General features: G+C 31.7%; 1 protein-coding gene across 1 annotated transcript in view; it reads left to right on the forward strand.

Annotated features, from left to right (window-relative positions):
* The window catches only part of LOC111052193 (influenza virus NS1A-binding protein-like), a 65,648-nt gene continuing 41,252 nt past the window's right edge, over positions 1-24,396 (forward strand). Inside the window, exons 1-7 of the mRNA XM_039441853.1 lie at positions 1-583; positions 16,799-16,932; positions 17,629-17,816; positions 18,193-18,391; positions 19,255-19,431; positions 20,939-21,076; positions 22,000-22,132. Of these exons, the coding sequence (XP_039297787.1) occupies positions 553-583; positions 16,799-16,932; positions 17,629-17,816; positions 18,193-18,391; positions 19,255-19,431; positions 20,939-21,076; positions 22,000-22,132 (1,000 nt within the window). The 5' untranslated portion in view covers positions 1-552. The remainder of the gene's footprint in view (positions 584-16,798; positions 16,933-17,628; positions 17,817-18,192; positions 18,392-19,254; positions 19,432-20,938; positions 21,077-21,999; positions 22,133-24,396) is intronic.

Consider the following 24,396-nt stretch of genomic DNA (forward strand, 5'->3'; position numbering starts at 1 on the left):
AAGAGGAATATTCCTCTTCATACGAGAGAAGTGTAGACAGTGTGAGTGTAGAGTGTTTGTGTATGTGTTGCTTCCGGAGCTATATCTCGTGCTCTACAGTACACACTTGTATACTAGTAATATCAATTATTGCATTTTGAACTGTACTACGTTGACCTACGTACCTTATCAGTATACTACTATCACTATCAATTATTTCATTGGATATTGAACTCCCCCAACAGTCATTCTAATTTGAATTTTTTCTGCTGCTCCACTATCATACTGCTCCCATTAATCAACAACGTCGTTCAGTAACTTACCGTTCCATTTTTGCAAATGGATTTGAAGTTATTTCATAGTGGCAAAGTAGTCTTTCAATTGATTAGTTACTTATCATTTCAATATTTTTAATATATATCATCATCAAGCTGTTGCGTCGAAATTGATGCTGTGAACCAATTACTTACAACTTTACGACTACACACACATGTGTTCTTAAAGAAGTAATACATCAGTGTTCTATCAACGTTTCATCGTGTTTTGGTCCCTTTTCTACTTCCAGTAAGAAAAATGACGATGGCTAGTTCTCAATCCGAAAGTGGTAAGTTTAATAGTATTATTTTCCTTCCCATTGACTATGATACATTCTTATTGTTGACTAAATCACTTGAGCTGGAAACTGGAAGTGGTATCCAACTGTTGAACCGCTAATAATAAATGTATGAAAACTTTGATAAAATTGGAAAATAGTATTATGGATCTGCGAAAATATGAATATTATTTTTTACATGCTTTACATTTTTTATTTTTTAACTGCTGATAATCAGATTTGGTATTGGTAAACTTAAATTATGTGGGATCGTTGCATGATAGCCTAAATATCTATAATCATTGCAAAACCAGAAAGGGCTATGATGATCATTTTAGATTTATCCAGCTACAAATCAAATCAAATTGTACTGCCTCAAAATAATACAAAAAGCAATACATTATATATTAGAAAAAAATATCACTTGAAAATTCAAAAAATATATAATGATTTAAAATTCCTTCAAATTAATTGGAATTACCAGCAAAACCTAATTCGTTTGTATGCTGACGAGGAGTAACAAAACAATTCGTAAATTAGAATATTATATTATCCTCAGTTACTTACTTGTTACTTCTTTTGCCTTCTCCGCAGTCTACTTGTCCGGGGAATCGTCCTTTTCGTCCCATCAGTGGGGTGTCGTTGTTTACTTACCTCATTACTTACGTTCTAGATTTATCGCTTCAGCTTGCTATTCATATTGAGGAGTGAGAAATGATATAATATAATGTATATCAATGAGATTTAATTATGTAGAAAGTGAAATACACTTATTGATTCAATCCACTGAATTATTATTTTAATACTTGAGTTTGTAGTGTTGCAAGTGATGAAATGTTCAGGTAACAGGTTTATGAGTTTACTAACTACTTGAATATGGAAACTGTCTACGGCATACTACAATATCTGTTCTAGGTACAATGTAATTTGAAGGCGAGCGGAAATTGTATGTTGGAATATAAGGAGTGAAAGAGTTTTTGACTTTATTTATGTTACATAATTAGTTTTTTTTGTAAAGTTGTCTTACTGTTAGGACTGGGAAATCTACATTATAGTAATTGGCTGGGATAACGTCTTGGTTTCCGGAGAGCCGCTTTTATTTTGTGTCTCTGTATTACTTCTAGTTAATTGAAGTGAGTGTCCCGAGCACCACCCCAAACCCTTATACCGTACTGGAATATGGATTGTGCATATGCTGAATAGACCCTAATTAACATATTCAGGTCACATATACAGCTTAGTATATAAAATTTATGAATAATATTTTTTATTTTCTTACACATATTGTAAATATGTGCATTCATCCAAGATGTTGATCCAATAACACACAAAGTTATTTTACCTCTTTGACACTTTTCAAAGTCTAACAGATACAGTTCCCACCTGCAACATCAAAGTTCAACAGACAACTCTGACGAGCACAATCCAACGAGTGGATCTTAATTCCATCATCTAGAATCTCTGAAGGTATGGAATGTATTGTAGGGGAGAAAACCATATAGACGCCCTTTTTAACATTTAATGTCAGAGTGTGCCGATCCAGCCAAGACTTAACAACTAGTAACCCCAGATCCCGTCTAACGTTTAGATTTCTCTCAACTGTAACCCGTAAAGACTAAAGCTGTATCGTGAAACAGCCATTTATTTTAATATTTAATAAATAATTAATATAGATAAAAACAGGATAGAGCTACTTCACTCGTTTTTAATATCTGTGATCTATCATGTAAATAGTCCTCAAAAAGTTTCAAAACTATTCCCTGCAAACCTATATTTTCTAACTTTTTTAGGAGAGATTTGTGAGGTATAGTATCTTAATCTTCAATACGCCTTTGCTAAATTCTAAAAACACGGCTAGAGTGTTTCTATTGTTTTGGAAGTCATCCGATATAATCCTCACCAGCTGAGACATTGCATCCTCAGTAGACTTTCCGTCTTGGAAACCAAACCGAGTTTCAGCTATGAAATTATGTTTTTCAAGATAATGAATCATACGCTGTTTTAATAATTTTTCAAACATTTCAGATAAGTTATTGATACAGCTTATTGGGCGATAGTTTTCCGGAGCTTTTCTATCACCTGATTGGAATAAAGGAATTATCTTGGCTACTTTGAAGTGGGATGGAAAATGACCAAATTCTAAATATTTATTAAATAAAAAATTTCGCTTTGTTTCTCTTGTTCTAATTTTAAAAAAAATGTTTGGAAAAACAGTATGAATATTTGGTTGTGAATCTTATGATGCCCATAATAAGCAATTACAGGATTCAGCCACGGAGTAATGAAGAACGTATTTCCTTATTCTGTGCTTCAGCTACCGGTATGAAATTTATCTTTTTCCAAAATTTTAGTAGCGGTTTATTCCCACCAAATACATCTTTCTGGATTTGGGTTAATTATTATGGACATTGATGGGGGATGTTAAGATATATTAACAGGCACTGTTTTTATTGTCATACTTGCTAATATCGGCCTACATTTACTGTATTTTGAGTCATAGTGACTCATAAATGGAAATGCCTTTGGCTCCTTATTAGAATTTGAAATAGAAATAATAAATTCTTCCAACAAGGAATAACTTGATGGCCATCTGTAAAATTAATAGCCTACAGTTGATTTTTTAACAAACTGTTCCTTAATACCATTTCCCAGATAGCTGATCATATTTATTACCTATCGTTTTATGTGAGTTATAGGCCTGATGTTTTATATCTATGTATCAATAATTAATACATAATATATAGTATATAATTATATTTATCATAAATTCGAATGTATACCATATTTATTGTCTATTGGTTTATGTAGGAAGTTAGGCTATAGTATCTCTTATAAGATAATATAGTACAGCCCCTCGATCCTATTGTTCCTTTAAAAATTGATTTGAGACTTTTCCAATGTTTATCTTTTATTTAACTACTGGTCTACCATATTGAATTAATCGATTGACCGCGATGAACTAATTTTGTCTGTTTAATAAAAAATGCTTATATATAGCATTCAACTCAAGTATGTAACTCAATACAGGTAAATTGATTCATGATACAGGCTACATATTGACAGTGTGATCATGTGCTCTTTTATTATGTGAACTTTTTTATAAAACTGGCCCCCTAATGTAGTACCTTCTCAATTACAACCTGTAAGATATTAAAACGGCCTTGCGTGTTATCCTGTGATATTTGATAACTAATATGGAGTCAATGATAGTTCCTACTGAAAGTGTTTTCTTATTTTATCATTCCATTCATTTTGAGTAACGTATGAGAGAAAATTTGCTTGAAACTTTGGATAATAAACACACGAATTTGTTGCTAAATTTCAATTGTTAAGTAGTAAATTGTTACTAAATCTATTTAGTTGATTCTTGATCAATATCTCAATTTATAAATATGAACAGCTGGGACTAATAACTGTAGCTTCATTTATTATTCATTGTTTTTACTAATTTATGGAAAATTCTGCAAAATCTATGATAGCAAAGTTGAAGTTAATTTTTATGGGAAGACGAAATTCCAATAAAATAGAAGTTATTTGAAATATTAGTAGAAAACTAATATTATTGATATTTTTTCTATCTTCAGAATAAATAGTGAACTTTTTCCCACTCACCCATCAGGTTATAGTGATAAACAGTTACCGTACCTTTTCAATAAGGATACTCTTCACAAATTTTCGATAAATTTACAAGAAAAATGAATTTGCTCACCAAAAACTCTTCAAAGATATCAATATCTTCTAGATACTATTTTCGAAGACGAAAAGGGTGAGTAGTCTAAATATAATTTGAAATTTGAGAATGATAAGCGACAGGCGACGTTTGTAGGTGGTTTTATCTAAAATAGTTGCAATGTTGCATAAATCCTGCCGCACGGTCATGGGTTCACTGAAGATTATTATTGGCAAGTCTAGCAGCTTCCGATAGTACCACCAATAGTTCACGAAAATTCCCACAACTTTTTGGCTGCACCTCGTACGTACCACCATAGTTCACAAAAATTCCCCGAACCTTCTGATTGCTCCTCGTACATATTTCCATTCTTAGTTTACATTTATTTTTCACAATTTCATTCTATAAAAGTTCTACCTGTTCATGATTTTTCTTGTACAGAAAGCTTCATACCCTGTAATAATTGGAGTGAAATTCTCATTAATAAATAAACAAGTTCTAATAGTTGCTAAGCTGTATCACTTGATATGTCATGTCTCTTATAATTTACCATATATTGTAGATATATACTATGACAGTTGTTATTTCTTTTTTTGTGATAACCAGGAGCTATTTCTATTGAAGAACTAGATAGTAAAAAATTCTTCATCACTTTTCTATGTTAATAATAGATGTAGAATGTTGGGTGTTGCAGATTCAATTTGGATCATCATAACATCTTTTCATTGTTATCAATTGCCAAATGAAGGCTATTAATGTCTTATTATTATAATGCCGTTTAATTTACGGACTGGATCATATACCTATAATTATTTATCAGTGTATACATTGGAATCTTAACTACTGCCTTTGTCATATTCTGCGCGTTATCGTATTTCGTAACGTCTGCAAATATTTGTCAGCCTTGCTAATCGATTGTAGACCCACGTATTTCTCGTTCCTTCTTTGACTTTATGAAGTTGCCATCCTGCAGTTGAAATAATTGACCTTTTCCAATGACGGTAACCTGTAATATATTATACGTTACCTACATTCCACCCTCACTTTTTATAAGGCATAATTTTTATTATTTCAATTATGAGAATGTCTAATATTGTGGCATATTCATCAACAACCTCTATAACTACAATTTTTCCTAAAATTTGAGCACAGCACATCGTATAAACTTGAGAAATTAAAATCATAAAATGTATGTATCACTGAGAATTTATTCAATCTTCATTAGAGGCATATTAATTGGTGAAATCTTCGAGAAACATAATACTTTACCAAGAAGCAAAAGTAATGTCATGAGATTTTACAGACTGAGTCATATGTATGGGAACCCTTCAATAAATTTATAAATTGGAGACTGTTGTAGAAATAATACTGTTACTTTCAGGATAAGTTATTGGTCAAATACTCTACCTTTTAACGTACAACTGAATTTCAACCCCACATGAAAAGGATTTGTCTTAGGGGTTGTAACTCAAATATTTTAAATGTAAACACCCATTGTGTGGTATATCATTTCAAAGGTCGTTTAAAAACAAGCAATATGGCATCAATAAAAATGTTCTATGATACTTGTATCCAAAGTGGCGGCTGTTAGAAATTTTAGTTTTTAAAGAAATGATTGGTGAAGTAATAAAACCTAAAACAACACTTTTTTGAATGAATTACGAAATATATTGAAAAAACTGGTTATTCATTTAGTAATGTGTTTACTACTATTTAAATTTAATATAAAAAGATGCTCGAAATGCCCTCCTCTCATTTGACAGTGTGCCAGTCTGTCATGAAATGATGACACCGCACTAATTTATGACTCCTTAGCAGTGAGTATAGATTGTACATTCAGTATAGATTGTACATTCTATACTCACTGCTCCTCATCTTCAGTGATGGCGTAATACTTTAAAATGAAATGTAAATAGTGGTAAACACATTACTAAATAAATATCCAGTTTTTCAATGTATTTCGTTATTCATTCAAAAAAGTGTTGTTTTAAGTTTCATTACTTTACCAATCTTTTTTTTAACTAAAACTTAATCAACCGCCATTTTGGACACAAGTATTATAGAACATTTTTATTGATGTCATCTTTCTTGTTTTTAAAAGGCCTTTGAAATGATGTACCACACAATGGGTGTTTACATTTAAAATATTGAGTTACAACCGCTAAGTCATCTCCTTATGAGGGGTTGAAATTAAGTTGCACGTCAATAGGAAGAGTATTCGACAAATAACTTATCCTGAAAGTTACAGTATTATATCTACAATAGTCTCCAACTTATTGAAGGGCTCCCATACATATGACTCACTATGTACAGAAGCACCGAGAAAAGATAGCTTAAGATATCACTTGTTGAAGGGAGTTCATGTTCCAAATTTCAAGCCGATTTTTTGTTTGCTCACTCGTCTTGCCGATTACTATCGACTATTGTCGGTTATTACTGTCTTGGCCGGGTGAGAGTATGAGCATTTGTCTATGCTATATTTTGTCTAGTATGGGTAGTTACTCACTCTTACTTACATGACAATCAAAATGTCTTCAGGACTCAAGCGTTTGTACCAAAAATGGGATCTTGGGCGTTCTATCAGATCAATCGTTCTTTTACCGATCTTTGAGTCTATCCGTCTTGAGGGAAAATGTTGAGCCATCTACATTATGTGGCTGTTCTCTCTCACACTCTCTCTCAATTAGACGAACTCACTCTCTCTCCCTCTGGGCAGTCTCTCGTAAATCATCTTCAATTTTGTCCATACTTCTTAGCCTTGGACTTCCTCTCACACTTTCCGTAACTTTATGTACATGACTAGAACACATTATTCTTGCTTCCTGTTTTGGACCTATGGGTTTACTTAGGAGAATATTGTATATTCTGTAAATTATTTTAATTCACATTCGCTCATAAATTTCCATTAATCATGCAAACGCAAGAGTATTCATCTCAGAAAAAAATCAATCACAGTATTAATTTCATGACTTTATTTTATTTCTGTAAAATCCCTGGTATTTCCGAAAAGGTGTTTATTCGAGTTGACCATCTTACAATTTTGGAAATCGTATCGAGTATTAATAATTTCAAAGCTGTTTGAGGAGTTCATTTTCAATTTTTCCCCTTACATATTGTAATCTGCGTGATTACAGAAATCTAATCCAATCCAATTTTATTTTGTTTAATCTATTTTCACTTTTAATTGCCTGATCTTGTAAGATCAGAAATCAATATGAAAGTAATTTAACCTTCTTAATTGAAGCTATTACAGTTATAAAAGAAGCTACAAATTATTTTTCGCCCCACTTGGATGTAATGAGCTGGTTTACGTGCATCATATGGAGGCCGAAAGTGATTGTTTTCTGACCAGGCCGGTAAAATTTTTACGGCCCTAGGGCTGTAAAATAACCTTGAAGTCAGCTGATTCTGATTTGATGTGAACGTGTTTACAAAATAGTTTATGAAACGGAATCAGTTTATGCTTCTAGAATTGAATAAAGTTTTTGCAATAAGATACTATCATTTTATTTGGATGAATGAAATACAAATGAGATATTATAAACTATTCAAATTTAATTTTCAGAGTATAATAGAATCTAACCTCAAACCTCCTAGTAAAGCGTTTATCATGGAACATGGTGGATAAACAGAATCATTTTATGCTTCTAGAATTCAATAAAGTATTCTGTAATAATATACTATCATTTTATTTAAATGAATAAAATACAGATAAGATATATATTATAAACTATTCAAATAATTCGATTTTCATAGAAGAATAGAACTTCTAACCTAAACTTCCATTGACATTCAGATCACATCAGATTGGCCGAATTTCAAGTGTGCTAAAACAGCTGATCAAAAACTTTTTCAAGTGTGATAAACCAGCTGATCAAAAACTTTTTCAAGTGTGATAAACCAGCTGATCAAAAACTTTTCATTGTGTTTATCATTCAATAATTAAAACATTTATAATAATTTATCATCTTATTGTCATTTGGAAGAATAAAAAGTATAAACTCAATCTCTTACATAATTGAACATAATCTTTTAGGTTATTTAGACAAATCAGAATAAAAAATAAAAATACTTGGACAATTTCTTGATATTCAGATTTGCTAGAGCTATGACCTTCCACTTTTGCTTTCGGAAGTGCTTATAATAGACAATGAGAATAATTATTATTCTCATATATATATTGTTTATTTTTCTGTGTGGCGAAAAATTACGTTCTCACCATGGGCAAAAATGTTTTTCCGGCTCTCAATCTTTTCTAGTCCTCGGCCTACGGCCTCGGACTTGAAAACCGATTTCGAGCCAGAAAAGTCTCATTTTCGGCCCTAGGTGCGAAATATACTATTTCGCCTTGAGATCTTTTTTTCATTCACAAATTATCCCTCTTATTTCTTTTTCTCCTCATTCAATTATTCGGTTCGTGATCTTTAATAATAGATGAAGCTATTTATAAATAGATACTAATGCTTCCAATGTATTTGTATGCTGTAACATACTAAGATTAATCACATCATTATTCACTGATTTTTCAAGTCAACATGATAGTATTTGACTGAGTCAAGGCTCAGTCTTTTGATTTGTGTGACTCACGTCACACATTATGGTGGATTATTTGGCTGTGAGCAATCAATCGAGACACCTGTTGAGATGAACAGCCCGACAGGGGAAATTTTGCCGTCAGGTTGGCACAGACTAACGATTGATTTTCTTTCGAGGGCATCTCGTTCACGGACATCCAGTGATGAGTCCAAAATGAAGATGGGCAGTTCGGAAACGAACTGACTCATTTAGTGAACTACAGTTCATTTTAGGTAAATCAATGCTAAAATGCTATTGAAACAATAAAGAAAATTGAACCATGAGCCATGGAAAGGTAGAAAATACTCTCAAGTACTTGGAGTTTTTTATTTCTCATTTTCTTTTCAAACTGTGTGAGTTGGAGAGGGCCATATATCACATAATTCGATACCAATAATCAAAAGAAGATTGTTTGTATGAAATGTTTGAGTTTGCTCACTTAACTAAATTCTATCAGTGGTTGTAGATTTGTTGAGCTGTTGATGTGTCGCTCTCATCATTTAGATGTGCCACCAATTGTGAAAATATTTTTAGATCAGTCTTGACCATACTCTTAGTTGTATAGTGTATATTATAATGTTATCACAAACACTCATGAGATGCTACATGTCTCGAAAACTAGTATCAGTTTAGTGAACTAGTTCATCAACGTGAACTACTCAACTCAACAATTGCAACATTGTGAATGAAAGCGGATTGTAAAGGCGTGTTTCAGTTCAGCTGACTTGCTTAATGTACTGGTAGATATAGAGTGATAATTTCTTGTGGGGTAACTTATTGAACGCCCGAACATGATACTCAAGTCGGTAGTATATCAAATTAATGATACGTCTCAAAAATTGGCGTGTCAAGCGTTTGACTTGGCAGTTGTGGTGGTGGAAACTGTTTGAAATTTCCTCATGGCGTTTTCCTTCATAAACGTCACGTGGCCTGCTCAGTTTTTCAACATTTTGTCGTCTTGGCGAACGCTTAGCATGCGATAATGCTTTGTTTACTCTTATATTGGATGTGAATTTGGTTTTCATAGTCGATGAAGCACATTTATCATGATTTTAAGTTTTTCCATAGGTGAGTGAATTTTTATACTGGATTTCCACAGTTTTCTTGATCTACTTAAGATTTTCTTGAGCTACCTATGTTTTTTATTTTGATGGAGGAATGAAATTTGTCTGATTGAAATTTAAGAAATTGATGAATTTTCATTTTAAAATATATAATTTTCTAATATTGATAAAATGATATTGAATTGAAACATTTCATTGAAATATGTATTATGGGCCTGAATTTGATGATTTATTTACAGTGAAGTTCAAACCACCATTAAACAGTATTGATGAAGAACAATTTTATAAATGGAAATTCAGATATCATGTTCCATTAATATTGGATTAAGACTGTTCATTTCGTGAATTGTTGACTAGTTTATCTCTACTTTCTGAAAATTTTAAATTAGATAAACCCTCTATAACAACTTTCGAAATTTCGAGAATATATTCAAAAATTGCCAGTTTTAATCAATATTTTCCTCAACTTAGAACTTTGTGGTATGTAAAAATTTTCCAAACTCAAGTCCTTGACAGTGTTCAATTTTATCTCCCGTGGTAATGGAATGACATTTTCTATAATTAAATTGTCAACTCTTCATTAGATTTCACGTTCAAAATTCAATTCTTCAAATTGTTTCTAGGAATAGGAAATAAACGATACCGATTATTGATGGTATTAGAATAAATGCATAAATTGTGTTATTGATTATATAATTTTTAATCGTCATAAAACCAGAATAATCACAATTTAAAAATGGGAAAACATTTATTTAAATCAGCCAATGTTCAAGTAGAACATAAAACCACTTATAAAAAATTTACGTCAGTGATATCTTCCAAATTTATAAGAGAATATTAATTAAAAAATAATATAACATGGTATCGTAAGTGCAGCTAAAAGAATAAATATAGATGTCAAATATATTTACATTAAATATATAAACATGAAATAAATAAACCCCATATTCAAGATAGAATATATTTTTTGGTCAGCTCAGTTTCAGATTGAGTCTTAATCATCATTCCACCACAGATTTAATCTTGGAAATGTGCTGGTAAATCAGCGGACCGTTTTTATTAATAATTAATAATTAATTATTGATCACCAGCTCCCAAATTCCCACTCCTATTGTTCAACTCAATTGCTCAAGGCATTTAAAGTAAACTTACCAATAAGAATCATGATCTAATACATCAACATTCGATTAGTTTCTTGTTAGATCTGCTAAGTCATAATTCAAGTTTTTTGACTGTCTACTGCGACTAATATTTGTTCTGCAAGAGATCAAGATCGTTTTCTGCTTTGTTTGAGGCAGCAGTATACAAAGAAGCAGTATATTGTCAACTGTAGATGCATTTTTAATATCGATTGATTGTTGAGCAAACGACGGTACATCAAGGTTGGTTCTATTTGGTTGGTATTTTCCCCACCTCCGTGGTAAAGAGTGAAGAGATAGAGTGGTCTCTTGAGGTCGAAAATTTGCCTGTTGATGAAGGCATATCATTGTAGAGTTTCAGTCGGTCCATTCAACATTAATTTCAAGTTGGTGTTCGCTCCTCACCTCATCAGTTATTCACGTTGAAGTTGGTAAATGAGAATTGCAATTATAACAATCTACAATTCTAAGTTGATCAATAATTTTCTTGCTTGTCATGTTTTCTAAATAAAACTTCAATACGGTACTCTCCATATCCATAAAATCGGTAATCAGAATGTCTGAGTGTACTTATTTTAGGCTCTCATTTCAATGATTGAATCCTTCTTATTAAAGTGACTGGATTTCCTACCAAGATTTCATCTTGCTAAGGATGCCCACATAAGCTGCGTTGGTAATGGGAAGGGACGAGGGATGATGGTGAGAGGACCAATTAGTACATTATTAGTTTCTAGGTGGATTCTGAACCATCAATTAATCTTGTTAAACGTTTTTGATTATAATTGATGGAAACAGTTCTCACTTTTCATTCTTAGAATGTAACAAATAACATTAGGTCCTCCCCTGTATTCAATTGTGACGTCTTCTTAAAAGACACGTAACACTTGGTCCGCTCCTCAAGTGAATGCTTGAAAATATAACAGATCTCTGTTCATATGAATTATCGCCATAATTTCAGAAGATGCCATACAAGCTTGAGTGCGGAAACCCTTGCAATGAGTAGTCTGTCCGTGTGGAAACCTGTCGTGAGCAGGTTGCATATGAATGACGCAATTTACCTTATTTTTCCGCCATATTATCAACAAGTTGAAAAATTCGTTTTGGAGATGAATTTTCCTTGCCAATTGCGATATTTTTTCCATGAACAGCAACAATTAATTATTCTTCGCTCAATTATGTCTTCTAGAATAGTCTTCTGTAATCTGAAATGAGTTTAAACGTTATGAGTTATGTTGAAATTAATTATTCACAAATAAATACCTAATTCTTTATTGACAAAAAACAGAACATTTTACAAACACTATCTCATTTTGCCGAGTTCATGACTTGACATAATAATCCTATAATTATCTGAAATTGGTTTCCAGAGATCTATATTCAGATCATGGGTTACGATAAGGTTTGGACTTCTAATCGTTCCTAGAAATGGATTCATTTCTTCAGTTGAAGAATTCGTTGTAAACTCATAAAAATGGGAATCTATAGATAGCGATAATTTGGAGAGATATATGGTACTATATTATTTTTCGATTTGAAATGTAACGATATCAGTTGAAAGGATGTCATCAACATCATTATCGTTAGATAATGATAAGATAACATAGAATATTATTCCGCCAGCTCTTATTTTACTGTTCCATTTTGAACAAGACAGTTTGTTGCAAGATATTTGGGTATCTTGTAGGAGTCCAATCCATTAGTGTCTATCCAGATTTCAATTGATATCACAATTTCCAGTAATCTTTCTAAATTTTCCATATTTACTAGAAATAAATCGAAGTTTTCTCTGAAGCTTCTTATATTTTGATGAATTAGAACTTGATTATTTGAGTAATAATTGCTAATCTAGATACACTGATTATACTGTCAATATTTGTCAATAATTATATTTATGAAAGGTTCCACATAAAATCCGTTCTACAAACTTTATGAATCGATGATTTGTTCGGGGACTATGAATGGAATTGATGAATCATAGTCCTCAAATAATTTAATTAGCAAAATTAGGTAATGTTTTCAATGATTATGAATCACTGAGTCAATCAAGATTTAGAGTAACACTGGCTTATTAGAATAGAACCACTTTCTATTCTACAGATAATATGCAACCATTTAAAAATGCAATTATAATATTATCTTCTCATATTATTCACTATTGATGCATTATCATTCTTCATTTGGTAAAAACTGCTCAACATCATGAAAGTTGATTCTTCCATTACGCTATTCAATAGAAGTTTTTCACTGTCACTAAACTGCCAAAAAAGTAAAATTCCTTGATAATTATTTGGTTAAAAAAATTACCTAAGAAGTAACCAAACGGTTATTTGTCAATGGCAGAGCTGCGAAACGTGATAAAACTCTAGATAGCCTAATCGAGGATTTCAGGCATATTTGTGAGAAATAAAATCTTAGGATTCATGTATGAGTCAAACCGAACTCATCTGCCAAATATTAACTATTTTAAAAGATTATATTCTACTATCTGGCAGTATCAGCTTTGTTTAGCTTTTAATGTTTTATAAAACGAAACAACATGGGTTCATTCAGGTCTAAAAATTTATCCAACTTTACGACATTCAACTGAGTTACTTAGTTATATACTGATTTCTTTCAGACTTTATGAAGCTCATTCAACTGTTTGGGGATTTAATGTTTGAATGAATGACATGGGAAATGTAGTAGTTCAAGATAACTATAATTACACTAGTGACAGTTTTGATAAGTTGAATGTTCAAGCAGTTGTTTTCAACTAAAAATAGCCACAAAAATCCTACTTAACAGACGTTATTATAGATTGTCAGAGTCAGATCGCTTCACAATTGGATGTGTGATTTATGAAAAAAAAAAATTCTTATATTTTCTTGAGCCATTGATTTCCTTGCATAATATAATACAGTTTTATTACTAGGGGTTGCATTCAAATACTATCCCTTTTCCAATTGAGTTTACTATGGTGGATGTTTTGGTAAATGGTAGCAATCAAAATGGCTGGGATTCGAGAATGAATTTTCTATGCTTCAAACCTGATGGCTACTGAAATATTGTTTAATCGTTTTATCCAATCATTCTTCTGCCACACTTGCAAACACAAGACCATTTTTAATGCTGGTACAAATAAAGTTGAGATTTTAAATAGTGAAAAAATGGAAATTAACAGCTGATGTTAAGTCTGTGGTATATTAAAAGTTTCTTATTATCTATTCATTCAATATAATTTAAAATTGAGCTAAGATATTTTTAATTTAATATTGTCACATCACTGATATTATGAAGATAATTCATTCTACGCGAGTTATTATCGTACCATTTTGTAGTGTAGTATGATAAGAATAATCATATTTATCTTACTATCGTCAAGCCAGCTTGGTCGAGTGGCTCAATATAATACCGCTGCTTCAGTCATTTATTCGTGAAAATATATTCGTAAAGGCATTTGCGATTTCCATCATGTGATTTATTATTATCATCATAGCTCGTATCATAACCTACACTTACTCAGTCATCAACGTATCATCACAGTCACAAACGTCATCAAAGTAAAAATACTATCTTGTTTAAATTAATATTGAAAAATTGAAATAAAATGGAGCTCATCTTGAGCCTACCGTGTGTGAGACTTTCCTTGATTATATTGGTCAGTACAACTATCAAATCAAATACATCATTCACACATTTTGTACAAGGACATGTAACAATGGTGTATCGTCATGAATAAAAAAAAATGTTAGGCTAAATCATATTTGAACACCACATCATCACGCAATCCTGGGGGTAAAAAAGTTACAAAGATTAAAACTTATCAAAATACTCAGTTAAACTATAATATCCTTGCTCACCGGTAATGAAAAAATATAATTTTTGAAAGAATTATTAATTTCATTCTTCATTGATACAGGCTGGTGATTATATAGCTTGGCCCCCATTGCCGTGCTACCAAATTTATCCAATTGGTTTGATAGCTTTCACCCATCACCTAAAGAAAGTTATCGGTTCCAAATATGCTAATATCTTGATAAATCATGAATGGATCTAATGCCTATGAATAAGAAATCCAGTTCAGAGCAAATCAAATTATAATTTTCAAAATGATTCAAAAATTTAAGTTTACACCAGAACAAATAATCATACATGGATCGAACATAGATTGAACATGATTGAGGTTACAAATATGTTTGATATGTCCATCAAAATAGATTCAAAAGCTTTCACAAAAACTCAGAAATTATTGTTTCAAATCAAGATCAAAATATTCAACTTATAAATTAATTGTACTTATCCTTAGTTTACAGGTTTCAAGGCAGGCTAAATGCTTTCAACATTAAATGAAAATTTTAATACAAAATGAAAAAAAAATTGAAATCTACATTTCACATATGTTCAATAACATCAATAAACTTTAAAAAAACATTTAGATCACAAATAAAACATCTTAAATTTCAATTATTTAGAAAAACTTTCAACAGCAGACAAAAACTCCTAACATTTGCCAGCCCATTTTGATAGAAACGCCTGAGCGAAGTACCTGAAGTAAATGCCTAGAGCTTCAAAGCAAGACACGTCTTCGATTGCCAACTAATAAAGAATACAAGTTTACAAACATTATATCTATTGTTTTCAATAAAACTTTATTTTTAAAGTTATTTTAAATTTATTTAACCTTTATGTTGTTTAGAACTATCTGTTAATTCAGAAATAGAACTTTATCAAAGTGAGTTGTTCAACATTTGAGTAGCTGATCAATTTCCGGTGAAAAGTTAAGTCCTCATATCGATTACACCAATATTTGCTATCAAGTTTTATTAATATTTTGAATATCGAATTGAAGATTCGATTTTTATCGAGAAAATGTAATATTACACCATATAAATAGGCTTCTTTTCAAAAGTCTCAATATTTGTGTCACTGCACTCAAGTTCCCTTCTCCTCTATTATTATAACTGTGAACTTTACAATTGATTGGATACTTTTCAATACAACCATGTGTGTGTATGAAAAGTCCATGAATATAAATACAAGAAACAGTCAGAATACCGTGAGTTGTGAATGCTCCCCTTCAAGATTAATTAAAATTAAGACCTGCTAGAAATCTTAATTTTTAACAATGAATATCTGATCTATATTTTTTGTCTTAGATAAACTACCCCACAGTTCGACTCCATGAGAGTATATTAGGGAGTAGTAAATTATTTTTCCTGTCATGTGGTGTAATTTTCGTCATACTACATATAATATGTATACTCGTTGAATCTTCCTATCAGATGATCTCTATGCTGTAAGAAAGTGAGCTTGTTGTCTAGAAGTATTCCAAGAACCCTTATCACATTGGAGTTGTCTAATGATTGAGAGTCAGGAACTAGCTTGGGATGAGCGGTCAAATGTTAATTAAACAAATATATTAGACTTGCATTTCTTTGTATTTAACAGAAGATAAATTTTATTAAAATACTGAACCAAATGATTGCTATTGAAATTCAATGAGTTATTTTACTTTGATCTATTATTTGTAAAGAAAATCATGGCAAATAAATTTCTCTTTTTCATTTTCAAATCCATATCCATCTTCAAGTTTTCAATACAAATATAATTTGTAATGTATATAATTTTATTTTCCTTAATATCATCTAAATTTATATAAATAGATATAAAGAAGAATCTACACAATCAAATGCTTTGGATAGGTCTATCAGTACACCACAGAAAAATTTATCTTTTCAATATCTGAAATTGATTGTTTAAAATATTATGAGAAGTTGTAAAATATCAATTCTATTTGCAGATCTCAGCTCAGATGAGATGGCGGAACAAACTAACGCTGGGCTTGTCTTCGAGGATGAGTTGCTGCCTCCAAGAACCCTGCATAATATGAACATGATGCGCAAAAATCGCAGTTTTTGTGATGTGATCTTGAAGGTGAGCTATATCCGTATAACCTGAATCCCTATTATATTGATGCTCATATTAGTTTCTATCGAGATTCATAATTCAAATCTCTCGTTTTGTAGAAATTATCAACTGTTGTGTTAAATTTCTTATGTATGCCTGTACAACATCAATCTCATTTTCTTGATGCTTATAATAGTGTCTATCACAATCGACAACATTTATAATAAAAATTTCTTGTTTTGTAGTAATTATTGACTTTTGGGTCCAATTTTTCTCTGATTTATGTAATCACCTGAATATTGTCAATTTTCATTTCGATTACTGAACTGTAGTCCCGTAGCTTTATAAACAACTTTGTTGTAAATAGCTTCTATAAACAATTTTATCAACAAAAATATTTGAGTATAATACACTGCTTCTGAATCTTGAAAGAAACATTTTCACTCACTGCAACGATACGGTGCTGTTACTGGTGATGATCATTCCGTTTGAAGATCCAATGTAACATTTCAAGGCGATTGTTACTAACTTACTACTTAACAGTGGGCAAATGCTTTCTACTTTCGAGTTTCAAAAGTAGTGTATAGTATCCGACATTAGAAACAAATTACTGTGAACATTGTACAGGACCAGATAACATGCAGTTCGTACTAAAACAAAGCTGTCGGACGTAAATGTGCGGTTTTTTTTAAATTTTGAATGAACCATTTTATTTTTTGATAGGTTGGTGGCACTGAAATATTTGCACATAAGGCGGTTCTTGCTGCGTCTTGTCCTCATTTTCTGGAACTTTTCCATGCTGAAGATGGTCTCAAAGGCGGAACGAGAGAGACTGTTGTCACTTATCATCTGAACGGACAGTTTGACAAGGATGCATTGGAGATAATTATCAACTACGCTTATACAGCTAGGTAGATACAAATAGTTAATACCTCATCACTACTGTTAAGACAATAACTCATCATCATGTACTTCAGACCTTGTTACGAGTATTGAATGTAAAGTATTAAGTTTTTAAGTTTAACATTTCAACAAATGTAAATCATTAGTAATACGTTTAAGTCTAGTTATTCACATATGAACGTCTGATGTTTCGCGATCAAAAATTCTATTAGATTGAACATAATTGTTTATCAAGCTCCGCTCAGTCTGTTAGAATTTATAAGGACGGCAAAAACATCGGCCGTCCATGATTCAATGTGAGTGTAATGGTTTAATATCATTATAGGATTGGTATGTGATTCGAATAGATTTTTTCAAGTCATCGATTTGCTTCATATTTTTCAGATTGGAAGTGAATGCAAACATGGTGAAGACAGTTTATGTGACTGCGCAGTGCTTGAAAATGCAACAGGTGATGAAAAAATGCGCCAACCACCTATTGCAGCAACTCAGTGTAGAAAATTGCATCGAAATAAGATCATTGCCAGGCATTGCAAGGAATATCGATTTGGCTGCTCATGTTGATTCTTTCATTAAAAATCATGTAAGTAGGTTTCAATGCAAAATTTAATCACAGTAGTTGTACAGTTTAATAGAAGGTATTGAAATTGATACACCCACTAACTTATTTCTATCTCAATTAGAAAAATCTCTTAGATTTTTTTATCTCAATTAGACAAATTGAGAAACTAGTTTAAGTTGCTACATCATTATTAACCTCTAGTAAACACTGACGGCTAATGACTTAAGGCTAAACACTGAACTTACTAGAGATCAATAATGGTGAAGACACCGGAACTAGTTAATTTCAAATAAATAAGTGTTTGCGACAGTTTCAAGTCGTTTAAATTTACCATGAATACCTTTGAATTTGAAACTGTTTGTCTTATAGTGATGTGGTAGACCTTCACTACAAAAAATTTAAAGGAAAGAGTTTCGACTGATGAAATGAATGTTGTGGTTTTATTATGGTAAAGTTACGATGATATAGAGTAGCCTATGGAAATGAAACGTTCCAATACTAAAAGGTGAAAATTAGAAAGAACTTCATAGTTTCACAACTGCTCTTGGAAAGTCTTAAAGACTACAACAATTATTACCCAATGATTCTCTTTCTTCGTGCTCACTAAAAGGTTGGTTTGTGTTCAAGAATTGTCCCACAAACCTGCTGGAACTTGAGGAGGTGATTGACATGAAGTGGAAGCTATTCATTCATCGCACCGAAAAGCATGTGACGGTTTAAACCATTATAAATCTCTAGTAAACACTGGAGGCTACTGGAACTTACTAGAGATTGATGATGGTGTAGATACAGATAAACATTAAATCAAACTTGTTTTTTTATTGTTGGTTTTCAATAATTTAAAATTATAATATGTATTATCAATTTCATGTTTCTCTTTTCAGTTTGAGTCAGTTTGTAAAAGTTCGGTGCTTCTGAACCTACCCTGTGTCAGGGTGGAAGTACTCAACCAGACTCGAGAGGAGATGTCGCTTGTATCACCTGAATCACTCGCTTGTCTTGTTCTTGACTGGATGAAGAGATCTGATGATGATTTGACAATTGATGCATTAATTGACAAGGTATGTATTTTTTCCGTTTGCAACAGCTTTTAAACCTTTCGGAAAGGTGCAACATGCTTGAGCATGAAAAAGTCTAAATGTAAATGATGGTTTTTGAATTGAATGGTTGGATTCGAAATAGTAATAGCAGTTTCACTTTTCTTTTATAGGGCCACTATTAGGCCTATTAATGAAACATTTTTTACAAGCATTCATTCATATTTATTTAAATGTTATCAATTAATTAGAGTTCTATTTTATTATTCAATTATTATTATTTAATTATTATTATTCAATTATTTTATTAACAATTATTTAGTTGAATGTTATGTCATATTAATTAAATGTTGTTTACTTTATCTATTTACATTTGTAAATGACTCTTTAAGACTTGAAACTTGTCATGCATTAATAAAATATAAAAGGGTACTAACTGTATGATATTTATTTTGTTTCAATTATATAGTGAGGTCCATGTTATAGTGGCAGTGAAGAAATATAGGAGAACAGCGTTGCGTTTCCACTGCCTATCTTCACTGTCTGATTCACTGCCCTCTATAGAATAGAACTAATACCGGTATATCTGATGAAATATTAACTGTTCATTCTTGTTAAAAATGATCAATTATATTTTATTCGTCAATAAAATAATTTTTTTATTGATTTAATCATAATTTTTAAAATTAAGATTGAATTCTTAATAATTTATATTTCTATATTTAAAAATTAGGTTATTCATTTTGTTAATTATTATATTTCTAAATCGTTAAAAAAACGATATGAAAATGTTGCGGAGCTAGAAGAGGATAGAGCTGTATGCTTTGTCGAATGATAGGCAAGGATAGCAACACCAATGCTGATCAAATGCTGCCATCATAACTTGGGCCTCACTGTAGCAGTTTGTACACAATAATTATTATTATTGTAGGTTCACAGTGATGTTCTTCACGTAACATTAATATTCAGTGAGTTTGAAATTATCAATAAACCAAAAATATTACTGCACAATATTTAAAAAAGGTCCACACACATAAAATGTTATATAAAAGGTTTTTCTACATAATTTAATTACAATGAATTTCTTTTTATAAAATATTTTTCCAAGTTTATACTAGACATACATAATTATATGTTGTGGAATTTCTCCATATTAAGATGAAATGAATAAGATATTGTCAGTTTTTTACATGTGGAACTGACAATATCTAACTATTTCATGTTTTTCAAGTGTTTATTTTATATATTCACACCCTGATAAACCTACAAGCAGGTGATTGTATCAATTCCAAATTATCTTTCAATTGTTGAGTAATAATTAGTTTTCAACTACAGAAGATCATTGCTTCCTCATACGTTTTCAAGTCATAATTATTCAAATGTTAATATCATTGTATTTTTAACAGAGTGTTGCTGTTTTAGATATTTACTTAATCACTCATTCAAGTTAAACATTTATTTATTCATTGTCAATAAATGCATTTACTAAATCACTGACAGAGTCAAATTAAAATGACAATTAATTTTGCAGACACACTTGCTCTATCTAGCGCTAGATAACTCGCTGAAGGACTGCTCAGAATTGCCCAGCAATGACGTATCCAACACTGAAATTGTACAAGACTACAAACGACAATCCAAGAAGAATCTGCAGGCGCACCCTCCAAAGGTACAACAATTTTCAATTTTGCCTTTTTAACTTATCGAAATAATTAATCTAAGGAAGAAGTCAATGTACAGTGTACAGAATCTTTTATGAAATCATAGATTGGCTGTTGTGAAGTGAATGTTTAAATCTAAAAAGGTAGTCGAACAATATATTATGTGACAACATTAGATATAATGCTTGAAAAATAGTTACCATATATTACGTGATTAAGATATGCATACGAATTAGTATGGTTTTTAAATAATTTATTTTAAAAATGTATTTAAAATAATTTATTTATAATTATTACTATTTTTAATTACATAATTTATTTTAAAAACCATACTAATTCGTATGCATATCTTAATCACGTAATTATAAAATTATTTAAAACCCATACCAATTCGTATGCATATCTTAATCACGTCATATTTGGTAACTATTTTTCAAGCATTATATGTAATGTTGTCACATAATATATTGTTCGACTACCTTTTTACATATTAAATATGTAATAATTAAAATAAAATACCCTACTATCATTGACTTATTTACGTCCTTTCAACTCATCAAAAGAAATTGTAAAATGAGAAAGTCCTACTCTCATTTTAATGCTTTTTTGGTGAATTTTATTCTAGTTCATAGTGGTTAAGAGGAATTGCTCTAGGTTATTTATATTCTTCGCTATAATTAATTAAAAATTCAGAATTGATGATTACTTTCGAACTTATTTCAAGTGAACCTATCTCAATGGTATCAAATCTTCAATGATATCTATAGGTAGTGATGTACATCTTCCTTATGTGTGTGCAGTGCGTTGTTATTATTCAATGGTTCATTCGAGTGGTCCATGTCTAGAAACCCGACCCTAGTGTAATTATAATACAGTCTATGGTTTATAAAATATTTTTAATTATTATCATGTTTCTTTGTCTGTGTTGCAGAGTCATAGGAGGAAACAGGTGCAACCAGCGAAACCTCGCGTTTTGCTTTACTCTAGAGATATCTCAGACAGTAGTATTAGGCTAGAAGAGAACAACACAGATTGGACAGTAGTGGCGTCTATTAAAGTTGCAGGTTAGTTAACTAATTCTTTCTAGTTCAGTAGCCTAGTATTCAATTTTGTCAATTAGTTGACTAACTTGCTTCATAACTCTAAAATAATCTGTGCCTGGCCTTTTAAAAGATAATAAAACAGATAATTTGGAATAAAATTTAGAATTTGGAAATAGGCCGACAAATCTAGAAAATACCTGAGTCCTGAGTCTGTACTTAATTCATGCAGGTGAACGGGCTAGAGTCAAGAAAGCTTCAATTAATCTTGCCATGCCTGATTTAATAGGTTTCTACTATAAACTCAGTTCAGTTCAGTTCAGTTTCAGTTCTTCGCCACAGTCAATTGACCGGGGAATTGTCAAGTTTTATTATTAATCTCAATATCAAAATTTGATATAAATAAAAAAAAATATTTATTTATTTTTAATATAAATAATCCAATTGTCAAATCTTAATAGTTTATTTTCGCAAGTGCTGGAAAGTATGTTCCTCTGTGTATTCAGAAACTGCATAATATGGCCTTACAATCAAGTATTTTTTTAATTCTGAGACAAATAATTTTTTGCTCTCAATAGTTTTGAGATGTAGCGGGAGAAGGTTGAAGAATCGTGATCCTGTGCAAATTGGAGATCTTCGAAATTTATCTAGTCGGTGCCGAGTGATATTCATATTGGTCTTATTTCTTGTGTTGCAGCTATGTTGATTGCCTCTTAAAGGTGGATTTAAGTTTTTTGCTAGTATTATAGTTTCCAAGATGTATATAGATATTACTGTAAAAATTTTGTTTTCCAGAAACAGAGGCCTGCAGTGCTCAATTACATTCGTTTGAAAAATTGTTCTTATTGCCTTTTTTTGTATTCTAAGTATTTGGTCAAGACAGTTTTGGGGTGCAGCTCCCCAGGCAACAATCCCATATCGCAGGTGCGAAGTAAACAGCGAATAGTAGCAGTTAGAGCAGTTTTTTCATCCGTAGTATTTCTTATTCGTCGTATCACATAAAGTGCTGAGGATAATTTCTTAGATAAGTAGTCGCAATGCTGTTTCCAGCTCAAGTTCTTATCGACCATCACACCAAGAAACTTAGTAGAGCCCACCGCCAGCATGCTGTCCTCTCTCAACTCCTCATCCTCTCTATTGCAGTTGTTTGGTGTGAAGTTGATGAGCGTTGTCTTTTTCTTGTTGATATTGAGTTTCAGACTATTGCAGATTGATGTGGCTTCTTCAAATGCTAGGCTTACTCCACTATTGTTTGCTTTCTGATTGGTAGGTAAAATAATGGTAGTATCGTCAGCAAAAAGGATGCACGTTTTGTTTTCTGTGAGTAGCTCTGGGAAATCATTAATATAAATAAGGAAAAAAAGGTCCTAAGATTGACCCCTGAGGTACTCCCCTAGTGACTTTCTTCATAGATGAGTGGATGTTTTGTAAGCTTGTTTCGTTCTGGTATAATATGTCCACGTATTGAAATCTCTCAGAGAAATAATTCTGGATCCAACGTAAGGCCAGTTCGCTTATGTTGAGCTGTCTGAGCTTAGAAATCAGTATATTTTGGTCAAGATTATCGAAAGCTTTTTGGAGGTCCAGAAATAGTCCTGATGCTATCCTTTTATCCTCCCAGATCTCATTTATTGTGCTGCATAAGTCGGCTATAGCTGTGTTAGTACTCCGCCCCTTCCTAAACCCATGTTGGAAACTTGTTATCAGTTTATTATTCTCCAGATGGTTGACTAACTGATCGTAAACTGTTCGTTCCAGAAGTTTTGATACAATGGGCAGGTTGGCTATCGGCCTATAATTGTTAGGATCTTGTTTGTCTCCCTTTTTGTGTGTGGGATGTACCTTGGCTATCTTTAATTTCGTGGGTAAGGCTGCTTGACTAAGAGAAGAATTTATAATATGTAATACGGGCTTGATTATTTCTTGTTTACAGTATCTTATCATCCTTCCCGATAACTCGTCAAATCCAGTTGAGTTATTTGATTTAAGTCTATTGAAAAGAATGTCCAAATGAGACTGTGTAATTCTTTTGAATGTTAAGAGAGCTGGTATGTTTTTGTTTGGAACTATTTGAGTACTATCCTGTTGGTTAGGATGAGGGTTTGGTTTTGTAAACTGTTCATTGAAAATATTACTGATCAAGTGTGGATCCATAATTTGATTGCCCTTGTCAACAAGGCTGATGTTTTTGGAATGACTGCACTGCTTGTTCCGCTCTTTATTTACATGTTTCCAAATTGCTTCGTTTTATTATCAGACTGCATGATTTTGGTTATGGCATGTTGTTT

Source organism: Nilaparvata lugens, chromosome X (genome assembly GCF_014356525.2).
Source record: "Nilaparvata lugens isolate BPH chromosome X, ASM1435652v1, whole genome shotgun sequence".
In the NCBI taxonomy this organism is placed as follows: Eukaryota; Metazoa; Arthropoda; class Insecta; order Hemiptera; family Delphacidae; genus Nilaparvata; species Nilaparvata lugens.